At 50.9% G+C, this 20429-nt stretch overlaps 1 protein-coding gene across 2 annotated transcripts; it reads left to right on the plus strand.

Annotated features, from left to right (window-relative positions):
* The first annotated feature begins 729 nt into the window (after positions 1-729).
* On the plus strand, positions 730-9221 carry LOC109567834 (cystatin-8-like). Of its 2 annotated transcripts, none has more exons than XM_070800647.1 (4): positions 730-1015; positions 1110-1470; positions 5262-5375; positions 8833-9221. In XM_070800647.1, exons 2-4 carry the CDS (start codon positions 1231-1233, stop codon positions 8914-8916), a joined length of 438 nt encoding a protein of 145 aa, XP_070656748.1. In that variant the 5' UTR covers positions 730-1015; positions 1110-1230; the 3' UTR covers positions 8917-9221. The 2 variants fall into 2 exon arrangements, with proteins under 2 accessions (XP_070656748.1, XP_019828408.2); XM_019972849.2 differs by having other exon boundaries at positions 730-944.
* Positions 9222-20429: the final 11208 nt, after the last annotated feature.

Here is a 20429-nt window from a genome sequence, read left to right on the forward strand (position 1 = left end):
GTAGGTAGGTACACTTATAAATGGATATTTTTTTTTAATGCATATGTGGACTGTAAACAAATTTCAACAATAGGCTATTAGTAGTTAAGTTTTGGGGGAATCAGATGGTCTATGTGGATTTTTGACTGTACTGGGGGTAGGTGCCCCTCACCCCTGCATTGCTCAAGAGTCAACTGTACCAATAGGTGACCAGCAATAGGCCATTCCCTGGTGACTCAGCTGGTAAAGAATCCGCCTGCAATGTGGGAGACCTGGGTCCAATCCCTGGGTTGGGAAAACCCCCTGGAGAAGATAATGGCTACCCATTCCAGTATTCTGGCCTGGAGAATTCCATGGACCTGTATAGTCCATGGGTTTGCAAAGAGTCGGACATGACTGAGTACCTTTCACTTTCTTTCACTAAATTTAAATTCATGTAATGCTTTGCATTGATTCTCTCTCTGGTCTTTTATTATGCAGAAATACTTGCATAATTTCGCAAAGATATTGGAAAGGTGCCCAGCAGAAGGGGTCAGAGGCCAGACGCTTAGGAAACTGAGGTCATAGTGTGCTCGGCCTTCCACTCCAAGGGCAGAAGCAGGAGGGTCTCGCATGCCATGTGAACCACCGGGACCAGGGACCAGGGGCCAGCAGGGGCGAGGCGCCCTCTGAGACAGGGTCACAGGTGTGGGATTACATCACAAAGTGGGACTGCCTTCTGAGGCATGGAGGTCGCAGGTGACCACAGACCAGGGAGCAGGAGCAAGAAAGCCCCAGACTAGGGCATTGATGCAGCTGAGAGTGCTGGGTTCATAGGAGAACTCTGGGCTGGAACTAGGTCAGAGCGCAACCCCCCAAGACGGGGAGCCGGCCGGAAAGGGAGCCAGAGTAGGAAACCTCGGGCCGCCACACCCTTCACAGCCACCTCTTACAAGCCAGAGACACAGAAACAGGAGGCACACGGGGTAGGTGTGGACCTGGGGCTCTAAGTGAGCTCCCTGGAGGAGTCACCCAAGAGGAGCAGGGCAGCAGGCAGGTGGGGATTCTGACCTGGCTTCTCATGGGTGGGGCTCCTTGGAAGACGGGGATAGTCCCACCAGCTGACCCTGATGCTTTTGTCTTGATCCAAGCTGATTCTTTCTGGGTAAGATCTCTGGAAACTGGCGTGCCAGCAGCGGCCACCCCACACCACTCACAGCTCCTTCCCTGGGAGGACAGAGACGTTCACCTGTGTCCCCAAAAGAAGGGACCATGACCAGACTCTGGGGGACCTACCAGCTCCTGCTTGCCCTCCTGGTGGCCCTGGTGGCCCTGGGGGGCAACACGCTTGTACACAAGGACACGGACAAGGTCTTGTGGGAATTAAAGAACGTCAGCAGCTCAAGCGGCAACGTGAAGCAGTGCCTGTGGTTCGCCATGCAGGAGTACAACAAGGATAGCGAGGACAAATTCTCCTTCCAGGTGGTCAAGGTGTTGCGGGTGCAGATGCAGGTAAGGGCGCTTCCTCCCAGTTTGCATACTTGCTCCTGCTTGCCCCTGGCAGCACAGACCGAAGCCAGAATGAGAGGGAGGGTGCGTGAGCAGCACTGGAACCCAGTGGTGCTGAGCCCCACGGCCAGCTCCCTTTCTTAAGTGCCATGACGGCTGTCCTAGGGGCCCCAACCTATGAACTCGGTTACACCCCAAATGGCAAATCACACATCTGTGATCCATGTTTGCTAAGGTTGGGAGACAACTGAGCACCATGAATATGTTTACAATAATGCTACCCTGAGTGACATTCAATCTCCCCATATCCCGTGGAATGTGGGTTGACATGGAATAGGGAGGCTCATAAAGTGCCTCCTCCCAGATCCCTTCATGCTCTCAGTCCTACATCTTTTTAGCGACAGTGGTTCTGTCCATGGAATCCCTCCCTACAGGGCCTCAGGTGACCCAGTGCTGGGAGTCATCAATCACCTGATATCCATGTGGGGGACGCTCCATCCTCACCTGCCAAGTCCAAGAAGAGGTCCTTGGTGTTGGAATTCTGCAGACTTCTAGCCTCAGTCAGGTGTTTGGGGTGTGTTTGGGGTGTAAGTGCACAGGAGATTTGCAAGGATGTGTTGCAAAGACATTCAGCAGACAGGCCAGGTGTTGGACTCCAGGCTTTCTTGTGGCAGGAGCGGGGCCAGTCTACACGTGACCCTGTCTCCAGGAACACGTGCGCCATCAGCCCAGTGTCCCCAACACATGATGCTGGCGACTGCACGCTCCATCAGGGGCACCGCCATCACCCTTCACAGTAAAGGCTCCTGGGTCCTCTGACTTCCGCACAGGAAGCAAAGCCCTTCACGGTTTTCTCCTTTGGGACCCAAGTAGCTTGGGCAACAAGCAGTACCAGATGCTGTAGATGAGGCTGAGATGGAAACAAATGATTACAGCCTTTAGGAAGCCAGGGGACCAGTTAGAAGACAAACTGCGAGCCTTCCCTGGCTGTCCAGTGGTTAAGACTGAGTTTCCCTGCTTTAAGGAGCATAGGTTCGATCTCTGGTTGGGGAACTAGGACCCCACATGCTGCATAATGTGAACAAAAATAAATTAATTAATTAAGTAAAGAGCTGTCTTTCACTGGAAATCAGGTTCTACTCTCAGCCAAGACATGTTGATCAAAGAGAGAGTTAGTGGCTCATTCATTTCTGACTCTCTGTGACCCCGCGGACTCTAGACCTCCAGGCTCCTCTGACCATGGGATTCTCCAGGCAAGAATACTGGAATGGGTTGTCATTTCCTCCTCGAGGGGATCTTCCTGACCCAGGGATTAAACCCAGGTTTCCTGCATTACAGGCAGACTCTTTACTATCTGAGCCATCAGGGAAGCCAAAGACGATGAAAAAAAATTAAAAAAAAAAAACAAAACCCTGAGCCAAGCTGGAGAGCTGGGATGCCGCCTATGGCACGTTGCCTGTGGGGCTTCCTTAGAGAGTTGGTGAGTCCCCTTCCTGCACCAGCCACACCCTCACCAATTAAGTGAGGGTCTCTGGGTGGGACCTGGGTCCCCTGCACAGTCATGACTGAGACCTGCCTCCCCAAGGAAAGATGAAGGTGATGCCCGAGGGCAGATGGGCTACAGGGAGAGGAGGCTGGTAGGTGGTGGTTTTTTGGGGGTTTCTCAGTAGCAGCTTCTAGGACTAGTGTTTCAGTGAAGTGGTTTATTTGAGAGGCCATCCAGGAAGCACCTGGTGGTCAGAGGGGATTTAGAGGGGGCAGGGAAGTGGCCAGTGCAGGGGAGTCACTGAGCATGTTGACTGTTGAGGGCATCTGGACTCCGTGTCCCTTGAGCCTCAAGGAGATGGTGCAACACCTGTGCAGGATTGGGCCGCCTGCAGGAGGGGAGCTGAGTTCCTCTCCCACCAGCTCTCGCCTGTCACTGGCTGGGAGCTGCTCCCAGGGCCCTTGGCTCCATCTGGCAGCAGGGAGCCCCGGGAAGCAGCAGAGTAGGTGGGTGCCTGGGCCCCCATCAACAGTCTCTGCTACAGGAGGTCAGCAGGGAGAGTTTAGGGGTGCAGGAGGGGGGAAGGAGTTTGACTCCTAGCCCTAAGGAACCGGTGTGAGCGACCAGATGGGTGGGCTGTGACCAGGCCAGGCCGGGCCTCCCAGACTGTGGGCGAGATGTTCAGGCTGTCTTAGGAAGACTGAAAGCCAGAGGGGCATCAGGTCAGGGAGCTCTTGGGATCCCCGTGACCAGATGTGGTCTTTCAATCTGCCATTCTGGTTTTCTCACCTCCGGAAAGGGTCGCCACTTTCCTGGAATCAGGTCGTCCTCTGCCTTCCTGTGGCCGGAGGAGCCGAGGCCAGGACCGCAGCGGGAGAGCGTGTTCCACGTCCGATGCTTCTGTCTCAGTCCTGGGTTGGCCGCCAGCTGGCCAACCAGCTTCTCCCACGACAGCCCAGTCTCCCTGTTAGTTCTCTGGAACAAAACTAAGACGTCACTTGTTGTTGTTCAGTCGCTAAGTCACATCTGACTCTTTGCGACCCCATGGACTGCAGCATACCAGGCTTCCCTGTCCTCCACTATCACCCAGAATTTATTCAAACTCATGTCCACTGAGTCGGTGGTGCCATCCAACCATCTCATCCTCTGTCATCCCCTTCTTCTCCCACCTTCAATCTTTCCCAGCATCAGGGTCTTTTCCAATGACTCTGCTCTTTGCATCAGGTAGCCAAAGTATTGGAGTTTCAGCTTCAGTATCAGTCTTTCCAATAAATATTCAGGGTTGATTTCCTTTAGGATGGACTGGTAGGATCTCCTTGCTTAAGGCTGGAGAGGCAGTGTGGGAAAGCCTGGTATCGAAGGTTGAATCCAGGGGAACCTGGACCCAAGCTGCAGATACACTCCTGTCTCTTGCTGTCTTCTTCCTCTTTGCTTTATTTTGCTTCCCCTGGCCATCAGAATCACCTGGAGGCTTGTTCAGACACTGACTGTGCATACCCCACCCCCTCAGCAGTTTCTGACTCAGTGGTTCAAAACCTGCATTTCCATCCACTTCCCTGGTGATGCTAATGCTGTTGATCCGGGGACCCCATCTACAAAGGTCTGGGACACCACTGTGGAAGGACTGCCCTTATCTATTCCTGCTCTGACTCTAAGAGCTGATGGGAGAAGTATTTTTTGCATGGCAGGCTTGGCCATCTCTAAACCCTGCCGTAATCTTTTAAAACCAGATGGGAGCAGATTTATTAATAAATCTACATACAGCAGCCTTCACCTCACTCAATCATTCATGAATTCTGTCAACCACTCCTGTTCTGCTTCCTAAACACTCAGAGAACAGGAAGACAAGCCTGGCTACACGGGGCCCTGGGGTGGGGCTAGGGGTCTTAGGTGGAGGAGCCTCAATGGGCAGGGGATCTCAGGTGACAAAATCTGAAGGGTGTGTGTGTGTGTATGGGAAGGGGCTCAAGGAGGGGATCCCATGTGGCTGAGGGTCCTGTTCCCAAGAGGCCCAAGTGAACGGGTAACACCCTGGGCGCAGAAGCCGGTTGTTCTTAAGTAGAACGTCTTGCCTTCAGAAAGGCCCCACACTGGATGGAGCCTCTGCCCCAGAGAATCCGGCTCCAGGTAGGGGTATCCTTGTGTGGTGGCTCCACAGGCCATCTCCTAAAGATATGTTTGGAGGAGGGAGGAGGAGGAGATAAGGAGAGGGAATAAAAGGAAGAGCAGTTTTTTCAGGGTTTGTTAAAAACATTAAAAAGTAGAAGAAGGCTTTTTTGAACAAAATTGCATGACTGCTAATCAACAGGTCACAGATCGTCTAGAATACTTTATTGACGCTGAAATCTCCCGCACCAACTGCAGAAAGCTTCCAAACAGTAACGAGAATTGCGTGGTTAAGAACACCTCCAAACTGGAAAAGGTAGGGGACACACCAACTGTCTGCGGCGGTCTTGGCTGCTCTGAGCCCCAGGCAGAACTCGCGGTACCCAGAGCTTGTCTTTGAGTGGTCAGCGCCTCTCCCAGGGCGGAGCCCCAAAGTGGTCAGTCCTGCGGCCCTCGTAGCAGACAGTGCGGGACAGCAGACGTGGAGGAAACCTCAGCCTAGGGACACGGTGCTGTCAAGATCACTCTCAGTACAAGCACTCCATTCCTCTGGGTTCCTGGTGCAGGGAAACTTGCTCACACACATTCACTGGGTCCACCCTCTTGGACCTGGAGGTACCACTCTGCTGTGGCCTGACCCGAGGTTGCCCATCCTTGTGAAAGCACAAAGGGAAGTCCATTCATTCACTCAACTGCTCATCAAAGCTTACCTGGCCCCAGGTGCTATGCTGGGTGCTGGAGATTAAGCAGTGACCAGGTCAGGAGTGTCCCCAGCCTCCCAGGCTCAGCCATGGGAAGAGCCCCAGGCTCGAAGCAGAGGGCTGACATGGCCTGGGGGCTTTTGGCCTCAAGCCTGTATTTCCGACTCGGGGTGGGAGTATCCGGGGTAGACCTGAGGGCTTCCTCTGATTTCCCCCCGGGCTCTGTGCAGGTGGAGGTGGGCCCCTTCCTTCACGCCCATGTTCCTTCACATGAGACATGTCAGAATCACCTGGCGGCCTTGACACACGAGGATGACAGGGTTCCCCCTGCAGAATCAGACTCAGTAGGTCTGGAGAGGAATCTAAGAACTGGCCTTGCTAATGAGCTCCTGCAGTGGGGGTCCTGGGACCATGCTCAGAACTGCTCTGGCATGCAGTCACGGTGGGAAACACAAAGGTCCGTTGACCAGAACCTAAAACTTCCTCTGTGGGCTTGCTGTGAACAAATCCATCACTTCCAGCAGAGCAGAGGCTCCTCAGGACAAACATTCAAGCAGGGAGCATGCGGGATACCATCTGATCTTCTATTTTAGTTTTATCTTTTCCTGGTAGTAGAAATATCGTGGGCTGAAGTTTATATTTTCTACTGGGTGCCTTGAGCATAAAGGAGAGTTGTTACTTTTTACCTGTTTGTAGAAAATATTAAAGAATTAATATTAAGATTAATTAGGAAACTTGTCTCCAGGAAGCTCTTTTATTCTTTGTAAAGTTTCCATGGCCCATCTCGGTTTTAGAGCACACATTTTTAAGTACACATTTATCGATGAACAAACCTTTGTTCCTTTCTTTCCAAGTGTTTGGAATAATGCTGAAGAGGAGTCATGCTGGGTGGTGTCTCATTCCTGGAGGATTTAATGGGATTCTTTTCAGTATTTATACCTTATTAGTAAATACTATATCAGGTGTTGATTTCCAAAGTTCCAACTCCCTCTTTACCAAGAGTTATTTTTTTTAATTAAGGATGTTTTCTTCTATTAATTATTCTTTCAACATCTACCAAGTATATTGAATAATTTTTCTTCTTTGACCCATTACTAAAATAAATTCAAATAATAGATCCCCTAGTATTGAGTCATCCTTATGTGTCTGGAATAGGAAGTACGTGTCTTTTTTCGGTTGTTCTGTAACCGAATGTCATGGTTAATTCATCTGCACTGAGAGTGGTGTCAGGCGCACAGGTCAGGGTGTGCAGACTTTCTGGGTGAAGCTGCATCTTTGGCAGGGTTTCTGGACAACTGGACTTGGACATGCCAGCAGGGGACCGTCCTTGTTCCTCTGACCCGATCAGCTTTGTGGAGCTTGCTATAGACACACATCTGGCATCCTCCTCTCCTTTATGGCAAATTTCTAGTTCTGTCTGATTGCAAGGGTGCAATTCCTGAAGGTCACTCCGTGGATGTACTTGTGCATGTGGGTGGCTAGTCTCAGGTCACTGCTTTGTTGTTGACAGGACAGCCTCTTTTTCTTGTCACCTCCCTTTGTGGGAGCCATCCTGCCGGGTCCAGGCTGGAAAGAAGCAGTGGCATGGGTGGGGTCTTCCCTCCTCTCTGAGAATATAGAGGGCTTAGTGAAGTGAAGTCACTCAGTCGTGTCCGATTCTTTGTGACCCATGGACTGTAGTCTACCATGGCTCCTCTGTCCATGGGATTTTCCAGGCAAGAGTACTGAAGTGGGTTGCCATTTCCTTCCTCAGGGGATCTTCCCGACCCAGGGATTGAACCCGGGTCTCCCACGTTGCAGGCAGACACTTTACTGTCTGAGCCACCAGGGAAGCCTGGTGGCTTAGTGTGCCACTTTTTGTTTATGAATTTTGCTTTTCTATATATCAATATTAAGTACACTCAAACTCCCCAGAGAATGACTTTGAGTGTGGGGTACACACACACACACACACACAGATTCCATGGCTTCATCCCAAATCTACTGAATCAGAATGTCCAGGTACAAACACTGTACACACTTCATGTCAAGGGAACGCTGAAGAGCACTGCACGAGGGCCAGCAATTGTTCACTATGCTGCCTTTAATTTGCTGACTTTTTAAAGGATATTACATTTCATTTTACTAGGTAAGTCTGGGTTACAGTTTATTTCTTGGTTGTGTTTTGGCTTCAGGGTTTCTCAGGTCTGGTGTAACAAGAACAGGGGCTTTTCAACTTTTTTCTGCAATTAGATCAGTTTAAAAACCAAAAGAGCTTTGGATTCCCAAGGTTTGACATAATTTGCCCATAAAATCATCTTGACTTGGTATCTTGTGGGTTTGTGGGGACGGAGACCCCATAATCCTCCTTTGTATGTGTCAGAATTCAGCCAAAACCTAACGTCCTTCTCTCTGACACTGTTTGCCCCTCACTTCTAAAATGCCCCTGTGTTTCCAGTCAGTTATCAAAGACGGCCATTGCTGTTTTTCTAGGATGTCTACCTGCCCGTCCATCTGCCTAAGCCTCTTTCCACCCATTCATCCATTACCCACACATAAAAGTTTTCATTTGTCATTTCAATGACATTTTTAAAGGGAGAAGGGGGAGGTTTGGAATAAAATTTATGTTAGGTCCTAGAATTCTCCACATTGCTCTTATCTGATGTATTTGTTGTCAGAGCAAAAGGCATTATTTGATTATTAAGATGACACATATTAGTTTATACCTGGCATAGAACTACAGTATTTATATTATAGAAAATAATATTTTATTTTATAAAAATAAAATCAAATTTATGTCTGATCTCCCACCAAAAATACGATGATTAGTATTTGCTGTCTATCCATGGATGGGATGGGGACAAACACTCCTTCATGTAACTTCTGGTGGCTACAAGGGTCTGCAGCCTCCAGCCAGCAAATTCTGCAGGGTGTTGCTTGACAGGTGACGACCCATCTTCTGGCCTGTTCCTATGCTGGCACCTAGCCCCAACGCTGGCACCTAGCTCCTGCGCTGGCACCCGGTAACAGAACTGCTTTTTCTCTCGCACTTGGCACACTGCTGACTTTTGCTGTGGTGGTGGTCTTTTTCAGAGACAAATGTGCACCTTCTGTGTGGGCGCACTCCCATGGCACGGCTATTTCACTGTGATGAAGAAGCAGTGTGTGGACATCTAGAGGCTCTGGCACCCCGCCACCACCCCTCGCTTTGTGAAGAAGTGATGGCCTGTGAGCCGTTACCAACATGTTTTCCTCACACATGTGTCCCTGCTTGCTGTTCTACTTTCTAGTTTCTTACTATGTGGTAGTGACAGGTGGGCAAGACCCATGCCTCCTTCCTGGCCTCACAGGGGGCCACTTGCCTTTGGCTGACATGATGGCATGCCACTAGGAATAAGGAACGTTTGTCCCTCAGCACAAAGGGTGGAGGGAAGGCTGATTCCATTTTCCACCGCACACTTGGGAAGGAATCGCTTTTTGACTGGATAACACCCCTCACACACACACACACACACAGACGTACACACACAGAGGGCTGAATACGGTGGGTGCTAACTCACAGGTTCCTTCTGGGAGCCTCATCTGGCGTCAGACTCCTCCCTCCCTGGGTCCTGAGTGGATGGGCCCCCAGGGGGCTGGGAAACCCCCTGGCAGAAGCGTCAGCCCTCCCCTGCGGGGGCTCTGAGAATTGGGAGAATTTATTCTTCATTATATGTAAATGTCAACAGTGGTCACCGATAGAGAGAGATGAGGGCAATAAAGCTTCAGGGGAAGCTGAAGTACACATGTGTCTGGGGTGCACGTGTGTGCACAAGTGTGCACGAGTGTGCATATGTGTGCAGGTTATACTATGTATGCAGTTGGGTATGCAGTTGTGTATGTGCAAAGTGACAGAGAGGACCTAGGGGTCTGTGAAAGAAGTACAGGGATGATCAGTCCTGTCCGACTCTCTGCGACCCCATGAATCACAGCACGCCAGGCCTCCCTGTCCAACACCAACTCCCGGAGTTCACCGAGACTCACGTCCATTGAGTCAGTGATGCCATCCAGCCATCTCATCCTCTGTCGTCCCCTTCTCCTCCTGCCCCCAATCCCTCCCAGCATCAGGGTCTTTTCCAATGAGTCAACTCTTCGCATCAGGTGGCCAAAGTACTGGAGTTTCAGCTTTAGCATCATTCCTTCCAAAGAAATCCCAGGGCTGATCTCCTTCAGAATGGACTGGTTGATAGTAGGAGATAAAACTCCCTCAAAGAAAGCAGTCATTAAAAATAAGTGTGGCTGGGCTTCGCTGGTGGCTCAGTGATACAGAGTCCACCTGCCAATGCAGGAGACACAGGTTTGATCTCTGACCTGGGAAGATCCCACCTGCCATGGAGCAACTAAGCTTATGCACCACAGCTACTGAGCCTGCACTCCTGAGCCCGGGAGCTACAACTACCGAGTCCATGTGACGCAACTACTGAGGCCTGCACACCCCAGCGCCCGTGCTCCACCGTAAGAGAAGTCACCACCGTGCAAAGGCCGTGCGCAGCAGCTAGAAAGTAGCCCTGGCTTGCCTCAGCTAGAGAAAAGCCTGTGCAGCAATGAAGACCCAGCCCAGTGATAAATAAATAACTAGGTGTGTCTGCGGGAAGATTCTCTGATGGATACAGTTTTAGCGCAGAAGTGGGAGGATTCTCTGATGGATACAGTTTTTAGTTTTGCAGGGTGAAAACCTTGTGGAGATCAGGGGCACAACAGCCTGAATATACTCAGTGCTACTAAATGTCTGTTTGAAAATGGTTAAGACAGGAGGTTATATATAGATATATTTGCCACAATTAAAATGTTTTTAAGTAACTAGCCTGTTTTAAAGGTGGCGTTGGGTACAATTCGGGATGACAACTGTGTTCCCAAAGGTCAGGGTTTCTCCTCAGGGTCTGGTGGATGATGGGGAAGCAGCGTTGCTGCCCCGATAGAAGGCCACGAGACCCCAGAGCCATTGCTTTCGTCTCTGGTTCTTCTGAACTGAGGTCTTAAGCGGAAACGTGGAGGTCTCAGTTGGGACCATCACGCTACCCAGGGTGACACCGGGCACTCGCCTGGCATAGCCCTTCCCTCTCCTTCCACTGTCCCTTCTCCCGACCCCCATCAGTCCCCACGGTCTCTCTTCCAGGCCCAGCCCTGTGCCCCCCACTTTCCTTAGACACAGCCCCTGCTCTGCCCCCCTCTCCACCAGGAGCCTCCACCAACTAAGGGCCCAGGATTTAGACCTGAAACAGGCTCTACGTCAACCTAATTCTCATACCCTGATTGAAAACTACTCTTTCCCACCAGCCAGGGGGCTCCATCTAAAAATGCCCCTTGACACCCTGGTGGGACGCCCCCCAGAGGAGCAGCAGAGCCCCCACCCAGCCCGGTGCCCAGGTCAGCCCACAGACGCCTGCCTGTCCCCCCGGCTCCAGAGGCACACGTGGGTGCCCTGGGAAGGACCTTTTGGGATCAGCCCCTGGGATGGTCCTTCCTTCAGGCTTGTTGTGTGGAAACCACGGGGATCCGGTGTTCAACCAGGCCTGGGGACAGTGTGGGGCCAGCCAGACCACCACGGGGGTGCTACAGGTGTGCCTTGCTGAGAGATGCCTCATACAGGCCTATTTCTAAGTGTGTGTTAACTAACAAGAAAATTTAATCTAACCTCACCTCTTTCCAACCTACCTCTCCAAGGCTCTTCGTTTTCTCTCTCTTCACATGAAAAATGATGCCAAGCAGGCCTCACTTTTTCTTGCTAGGTTTCATGTCATTTCTGCTAAGATGTTCCTGGAGTTTCTCTCTCTCTCTCTCTCTCTCTCTCTCTCACACACACACACACACACACATGTAGTTACTTCCCCTGAGGGGGAGGGGAGGGAAAGAGCCCCCAAGATCTGACCTGCAGCCTCTACTTCATCCTGCTGAAGCCCACCTGCGTCCTGGACTTTGTTCTGAGACCCCGGAGCATGGGGTCCCAGGAAGTCATGGAGACGAGGGAAATGGGGCCCAACCAGGCAGCCCAGGTGGACTCAGAGGCTGCCCATTCTCAAGACCGGTCCAGGGCTCAGCGGGGGTTGAGGTCTTTCCACCCAGTGAGCAGTCATGGCCATTCTAAGTGAGAACAAGGAATCCATTCAGCCCAGGCCTGGGTGGGGCTGGGGGAAAGGAGGCAGAGCTCTCAGGGCCTGTAGGCATCCCAGGGACCACTCGGGCTGCAGTGGCAGGGGGTGCAGGGCCTCCAACCTGGGAAAGGGCCCAGGGGGCTGCGGGGAGAATGCGGCCCAGTGCTGGTCTCAGAGACATGAACGCCGCACCAGCTCTGCTGTGTCCCCCTGTGACACCTTTACCCCTGACACACTGCAGGTCTGCTTGCCTTGAGCCGGGCCGGCTAGGGACTGCCTGGCTCCTGGGTCCTGCTGGACTGGGAAGCCATGTAGGTACACAGGCTCAGCTTCCATATGCGTCTTGGGAGAGTCCCCCTTTCTACGTGGTTGGTACGTGTAGACTCGGTGGGTGCATTTCTAGGGTCTCCAATGGAGTCAGAGACAAAGGGTCAAGATCCAGACACCGGAAGCGTGTGGAGCGGCCACCACTGTCCACCCTGTGCAGGGGGCTGGGTGGGATGACCACGTGCAAGCTCTGGGATGGACCCAGGCTGGCAAATATAAGGGGGTCTCACTCCAACCCTGGGATCAAAATACAAAGCCATTTTGTTTTATGGGATAAAGATTTGGGTCCTCTCTCAAGATGGATGGACATGGCCAGGGCAGAGGATGGGCAAGCAGGAGGAGGGTGCTACAGCCAGAGGGGAGGCCCAGAGGGTGAGATGGCCCTTCTGTGGCTGAGGGTCCCTGGCCTGCCTGGCTGATTTCCTTGGTGAAGCCCACTCCCCTCAGGTCCACCATGGGGGTGCCCAGATTCCCTGATGACCCTGGACAGAAGCAGGCCACTGCACCATCTGCCTTCGGGCATCCTTAGTCTCAGCCAGGGCCACCCCACAAGAGTCATCACAAAATAGACCGGGCGGGACACTCACCTCCTCCCGCAGTCTCTGTCCCCATTACCAGGTTTCTCCTGGACATGTGGGGCCAGGTCAGTGCAGCCATCGACGTCACCCAGGGCCAGCCAGAGGCTCTTCAATTCCTCCCTGAGGAGCTGTCTTCTCCTGTGGACTGACCAGAGTGGAAGGAGATGTGACTCGAGGGGCCTGGATGGCCCCTCTACAGCCCAGTGATGATGCCAGTGGGGACCGGACATGCCCTTGTGTGCCCACTTTGTCTACAGTGCCCAGGGCATTTTTAAAACTTTCCTCCTGCTATTCCCCATCCATGGCTTGGCCACACAGGTGGCATGCCCACTCTGGGCTGCTCACCACCCCCAGCTTTCAGCACTCACACACCATGTCCCCACCCTCAGTGGGATTGGCCTCCATGATGGGCAGCCTCCCCACTCCTTGCCGCACATGAGTTCAGCCTTTGACGGGAAAGGATGGAAGCTCAGGAAGCCATGGCAAACAGAGGTGGGGGTGCCCAGGGCAAGTGGGCACCTGGAGCTTGTGATCAGGCTTGGCCAGGGAAGGCCCTCTCACCACAGTGTTTAACTGACCCTACGAGCAGAGCCTGGCTACCTGGGGACCAGTCCCAGCTAATGGCCTCCATTCTCGGACATAAATGTGTCTGAGCACAAGTAAATGAGTCCCGAGTCCTGGGTGGTCCACAGAGCCCCCCAGCGAAGGGAGTGAAGCCAGGAGCAGGGTCAGCTGTATGACCACCTCCCAGACACCAGCACCCCTGAGCTAGGGGGCTGCTGGCCCCTGCAGGGGGTGGGGTATAGCCACAGGCCAGCTCGGAAGATGAAGTTCTTATCCCAACACTGTCGCCGTCTAGTTCAGTCCTTCCTGTATAACTGGGTCCTGGGGCTGCTTGCCTTCACCTTGGAGGACTGCACGCCCACCTCTGTGAGCGGGTCCATGGAAACAAGGGGTGTGCTGGGTCAGCTGCTCTGCACATCCCGGCCGGGGAGCCTGACCATTCCAGCTCAGCTATCAGGGCTGGGACACTTGGATCTGCGGGTCTCTGCTGAGGCTGGGCTGGACGGTGGCCTTGGGGACAATGAGCAGCAGAGGCCTGAGCCCTATCTCTGCAGGTCCCTCCCACTTCTTACTGTCAACCGCTTCCTATCTACAGTTGAAAAGCGTTATTTCTAAGGTCACCTTTGTTCTTGAACTGACACACAGATTGACTGTTTCCACTTCTAAGTAGGCCAGGGACAAAACAGACTGCAAGGCACTTCCCCAAAGAATAGAAAGTCCTGGGGATAGAGGGTGGGAGCGCTTGGGTTGAGGAGTACCCCCGCTCTTATCTGGACACCAGGCGCCTGCAGCGTGCAGCCTTCCCCTCCCACGAACAGGAATGTGACTCTGGGGACTGATCTTAGGAAAAGAATTATCAGTGGCAATGACCTAGTCTCCGGCCCCACGTGGTGCCCCACCATGGATACTGCAGGGACGGGCCTCTGAGCTGTCTGACTTGGTGGGCTCAGCCCAAGGTGTACACATGCCCACGGCCCTGCTTCTAGAACGCTGTCTCAGAACCACATCCAGCCCCCCACAGAGAAATGCAGAGAAAGCCCTTCTGCAATCACTGGCTCCCCCTCAGCTTGTCTGTGCAAAAAACAAGAAGGTGGGACTGTGCCCATTGCCAAGATGGAGAGCTTGCTGTGTGAAGGACTTAGCCTCACCCTCTCAGTGTCACAGCAAACTTAACCCGCGAGAGAGGCCCAGGAACAGGGCAAGGCTACAGAGCAGAGGATTGCTCCAAAGTGCCGGGGGCTGGACCCCATCCTCCCTTCAGACAAAAGGAGGTTTGTAATAAAGTGAGGGTGATTTCTGTAGGATCTCACCCATTCAGGCCATCCTTGGAACAAGACTAAACAAAAGGCATTGCTGCAAAGAAGAGCCACCAAATGAGACGAACCAAACTGGAATTATGTATATCAGCCCAGTCAAGGGCAATGGCAACCTTCCCAAACTAGGACTGGAGCCAGGTGTCCGACCTAGCAGATATTAAGAAGAGGTGGCAAGAATACATAGAAGAACTGTACAAAAAAGATCTTCATGAACCAGATAATCACGATGGTGTGATCACTCACCTAGAATCATACATCCTGGAATGCGAAGTCAAGGGGGCCTTAGGAAGCATCACTATGAACAAAGCTAGCGGAGGTGATGGGATGCCAGTTGAGCTATTTTAAATCCTAACAGATGATGCTGTGAAAGTGCTGCACTCAATGTGCCAGCAAATTTGGAAAACTCAGCAGTGGCCACAGGACTGGAAAAGGTCAGTTTTCATTCCAATCCCTAAGAAAGGCAATGCCAAACAATGCTCAAACTACCGCACAATTGCACTCATCTCACACGCTAGTAAAGTAATGCTCAGAATTCTCCAGACCAGGCTTCAACAATACATGAACCGTGAGCTTCCAGATCTTCAAGTTGGTTTTAGAAAAGGCAGAGGAACCAGAGATCAAATTCCCAACATCTGTTGGAGCATCAAAAAAGTAAGAGAATTCCAGAAAAACATCTATTTCTGCTTTATTGACTATGCCAAAGCCTTTGACTGTGTGGATCACAATAAACTTTAGAAAAGTCTGAAGGGGATGGGAATACCAGAACACCTGACCTGCCTCTTGAGAAACCTGTATGCAGGTCAGGAAGCAACAGTTAGAACTAGACATGGAACAACAGACTGGTTCCAAATAGGAAAAGGAGTCTGTCAAGTCTGTATATTGTCACCCTGCTTATTTAACGTATATGCAGAGTACATCAAGAGAAACACTGGGCTGGGAGAAGCACAAGCTGGAATCAAGATTGCTGGGAGAAATATCAATAACCTCAGATGTGCAGATGACACCACCCTTATGGCAGAAAGTGAAGAGGAACTAAAAAGCCTCTTGCTGAAAGAGGAGAGTGAAAAAGTTGGCTTAAAGCTCAACATTCAGAAAACTAAATCATGGCATCCGGTCCCGTCACTTCATGGCAAATAGATGGGGACACAGTGGAAACAGTGTCAGACTTTATATTTTGGGGCTCCAAAATCACTGCAGATGGTGATTGGAGCCATGAAATTAAAAGACGCTTACTCCTTGGAAGGAAAGTTATGATCAACCTAGATAGATATTAAAAATATTAAAAATATAGATATATAAATAGATAAATAAATATAGATATTAAAAATATCTATCTAGATATTAAATATCTAAATATTTAATATCTAGATATTAAAAAGCAGAGACGTTACTTTTTCAACGAAGGTCCATCTAGTCAAGGCTACGGTTTTTCCAGTAATCATGTATGGATATGAGAGTTGGACTATAAAGAAAGCTGAGTGTCGAAGAATTGATGCTTTTGAACTGTGGAGTTGGAAAAGACTCTTGAGAGTCCCTTGAACTGCTGGGAGATCCAACCAGTCCATCCTAAAGGAGATAAGTCCTGGGTGTTTATTGGAAGGACTGATGTTGAAGCTGAAACTCCAATACTTTGGCCACCTGATGCGAAGAGCTGACTCATTGGAAGAGACCCTGATGCTGGGAAAGACTGAGGGCAGGAGGAGAAGGGGATGGCAGAGGATGAGATGGTTGGATGGCATTACTGGCTCAATGGACATGAGTTTGTGTAAACTCCAGGAGTTGGTGGTGGACAGGGAGGCCTGGCGTGCTGCAGTTCATGGGGTCGCAAAGAGGTGGACATGACTGAGCGATTGAACTAAACTGTCCGGCCCTGGGCGGTGTCTCCTGTGTGTCTCGCTCAGCCTCTGCCTTGGCAAGCGACCAGCAAATGTGACTAGGGAGGAAGGTGATTTGGCTTTTTTCCTTCCAGGCTCTTTGCTTTTGAGCCTGAGTTTAAGTTTGGGCCTCAGCAGCACAGCCTTTCGTGGTGGCCTCTGTCTGGCCGAGAGTTCACCCTCCCCACCTCCAAGCAGACCCTCAGTCCTGCAGGTGGCCAATGGCTTTAGGTGGATGGTGGAGAACTTTGCGGGGAGTGGTTCAGAGTGGACGGACAGAGGCCTAGAGAAAGGAAGACTAAATCTCCAAACAACTTATTTCAGTAACGTTCTCTGGCCCTATAGCCCAAGTGGGTCCAGAGATCCTGCTTAGGAGGGCTCACCCACATTGATCCAGGTGGGAGAGGATCTCCCAGGTTTATACAAGAGCTGGAAAGACTCAATCATCCACAGGAAGAAGTGGAGAAGGTACTGATGTTTGGAAACATGGAGTGAAATGGGCTGAGGCCCTCAACTGAACCCTCTAGCCTCCCCCGGCCTGCAGGCCTCAGACTGGGACCTGTATCAGTGTGAGCCCCAGAAACACAGCCTCTAATGCAGGTTGTGAAGCTCCCTCCTCACCAAGGACCCACCAGGCATCCCTCCCCTCCACCCAAGCCCAGCCTGTGCTGTGCTGTGCTAAGTCGCTTCAGTCGTGTCCAACTCTTTTCGATCCTATGGACTGCAGCCCATGGGATTCTCCACACAGGCAAGAATACTAGAATGGGTTGCATGCCCTCCTCCAGGGAATATTCCCAACCCAAGGATTGAACCCGTGTCTCTTATGTCTCTACATTGGCAGGTGAATTCTTTACCACTAGCGCCACCTGGGAAGCCCCAGGCCCAGCCTAGGACCTCAAAAGTGGTCTGTGCTGACAACGCTGGTGAAGATGCTGTTTTGTAAACAGTTGTGTGTTTTCTCACTCCAACACAAGCCTGCTCTTTGCAGCCAAAAGTCCAGGATAGGGGCAGTCTATCAAAGCAGAAGAATTAGGTAATAACAGTTCTATTCCAGCCAAGAAAAAGCAGGGTGCCCGTGCTCTGTTGTGCACATAGACAAAAATTTCTGTGGGACAAATTCCTGGATTCAGATATGTTGGAGACTGTGTAACTTTTAAATGTTTGACAGAGATTGCTAAATCACTGTGAACAAAGACTGTTGGATCCCCAGGTACCAATGCTGATGAAGGTGGCTTATCAACTAGGCACTGTCATTGCATTCAACCTTTTTCCAAAGAGTAGGGGAATGGTGATACTTCATTGATCTGGATTAATTAGAATTTCTGTTAAAGATGCTGAGCATGTTTTCACGTGTGTTTTAGAGATATTTATATTTCTTTTTCTGTGTTGATGACTTCTCTCCAAGTTTCCTATTAGATTCTTGTCTTTTTAAAGACTACTTCCAAAAACTCCTTGATATGGTGAAAATTGAAATGTTCTACATCACACTTGTCAACTTCTTACCACTTGTCTCCCTTCATGCCCACTAAAATTTCAGTTCAGTTCAGTCACTCAGTCGTGTCCAACTCTTTGAGACCCCAAGAACTGCAGCACGCCAGGCTTCCCTGTCCACCACCAACTCCTGGAGTCTACCCAAACCCATGTCCAATGAGTCGGTGATGCCATCCAATCATCTCATCCTCTGTTGTCCCCTTCCCCTCCTGCTTTCAATCTTTCCCAGCATCAGGGTCCTTTCCAATGAGTCAGCTCTTTGCATCAGGTGGCCAAAGTATTGGAGTTTCAGCTTCAACATCAATCCTTCCAATGAACACCCAGGACTGATCTCCTTTAGGATAGACTTGTTGGATTTCCTTGCAGTCCAAGGGACTCTAAAATGGTGATCATCAAAAACAGAGGTCATAACCAGTGCTGGCATAGATGTAAAATTGGAACCCCCAGACACTGCCCATGGGAGTGCAAAATGCTATAGCCATTTTGGGAAATCACCTAGTAGGTTCTCAAAAAGTTAAATATAGAGTTCAGGTAACTCAGTAACTCAGTGTATACCTGAGAGAAATAAAAGCATACGTCCACACAAAAGCCCGAATAAAGATGCTTGGAGCAGTACTAGTCATAATAGCCAAGAAGTAGACACAACCTTCATGTCCACTCATTGGTGAATGGATAGATATAACACAGTACACACATATGCAGTTCAGTTCAGTTCAGTCGCTCAGTCGTGTCCTACTCCTTGTGACCCACGAATCGCAGCACGCCAGGCCTCTCTGTCCATCACAAACTCCCAGAGTTCACCCAGACTCACATCCATCGAGTCAGTGATGCCATCCAGCCATCTCATCCTCTGTCGTCCCCTTCTCCTCCTGCCCCCAATCCCTCCCAGCATCAGAGTCTTTTCCAATGAGTCAACTCTTCTCATGAGGTGGCCAAAGTACTGGAGTTTCAGCTTTAGCATCATTCCTTCCAAAGAAATCCCAGGGCTGATCTCCTTCAGAATGGACTGGCTGGATCTCCTTGAAGTCCAAGGGACTCTCAAGAGTCTTCTCCAACACCACAGTTCAAAAGCATCAATTCTTCGGCGTTCAGCCTTCTTCACAGTCCAACTCTCACATCCATACATGACCACTGGAGTAAGCGTCTTTTAATTTCATGGCTGCAGTCACCACCTGCAGTGATTTTGGAGCCCCCCAAATTAAGTCTGTCACTGTTTCTGCATATAAGTTATATGTACTCTGCATGTAAGTTAAATAAGCAAGGTGACAATATACAGCCTTGGTGTACTCTTTCCCGATTTGGAACCAGTCTGTTGTTCCACGTCCAGTTCTAACTTTTGCTTCTTGACCTGCATACAGATTTCTCAGAAGACAGGTCAGGTGGTCTGGTATTCTCATCTCTTTCAGAAGTTTCTACAGTTTGTTGTGATCCAGTCAAAGGCTGTGGTGTAATCAATAAAACAGAAGTAGGTGTTTTTCTGGAACTCTCTTGCTTTTTCGATGATCCAACAGATGTTGGCAATTTGATCTCTGGTTCCTCTGCCTTTTCTAAATCCACCTTGAACATCCAGAAGTGCACTGTTCACTTACTGTTGAAGCCTGGCTTGGAGAATTTTGGGCATTACTTTGCTAACATGTGAGATGAGCTTAGAAAGGGCTCCTGAATTCCAGCCTAGGATTCCGTCTCAGACATCTAACCCTTCAGCAGGTAACTTTCAGGTCTCACATGCCCTGTCTGGATCTCATCTTACAGGTCTCAGGTATGATCCTCCTTGGGCCGTATGTTATCCTGGAAAGAGAAACAGTGATTTCCCAACGTCTGAGTTCATGGAAGTCCCTCACCACAGCTGAACCAGGGCCCTGTGCTGAGAGAGACGGAGTCGTGACCGTCAGGGGAGCCTGACTCGGGATGAGAAGTACACACAGGGGAGGAAACTGGACCAAGGGAGCCCATCTGAGACAAGCCTGGAGATGAGGAGAGATGGCTGCCATCTGTCCATCCCACGGAGGGTCACACACCTGTGGCCATCGCCAGCCTTTGGCTTCGTGTCCTTGGCACTAGCCCTGGGCTCCCCTCCTGAGCGAGGAGGCCCAGGGCCCCTGAGCCTGGCTGTTTGGCACCTCCTCCTGCCTCTAAGACCAAGGGGTCCCACAATGAGACCCCGACAGAGACTCGCTGAAGGTGGCTTCACTTCCAGCTGCCCATCCAAAGCACAGAGATTTAGAAAGTCCAGAGGCTTGGGACAGGATGGGAACTCAGTACTGGCGGCAGATGCTGTGGGCTCCCCAGTGAGTCTATGGGCTTGAAGGCAGAGGGTCCCTCGTCAGAGGGGCTGGTCATTTGGGCCGCATCAGTGGGGCAGGGCTTAGGTCACAAAGGGGCCACAGAGGTGACCACTGGCAGGGAGGG

Source organism: Bos indicus, chromosome 13 (genome assembly GCF_029378745.1).
Source record: "Bos indicus isolate NIAB-ARS_2022 breed Sahiwal x Tharparkar chromosome 13, NIAB-ARS_B.indTharparkar_mat_pri_1.0, whole genome shotgun sequence".
Taxonomy (NCBI): domain Eukaryota; kingdom Metazoa; phylum Chordata; class Mammalia; order Artiodactyla; family Bovidae; genus Bos; species Bos indicus.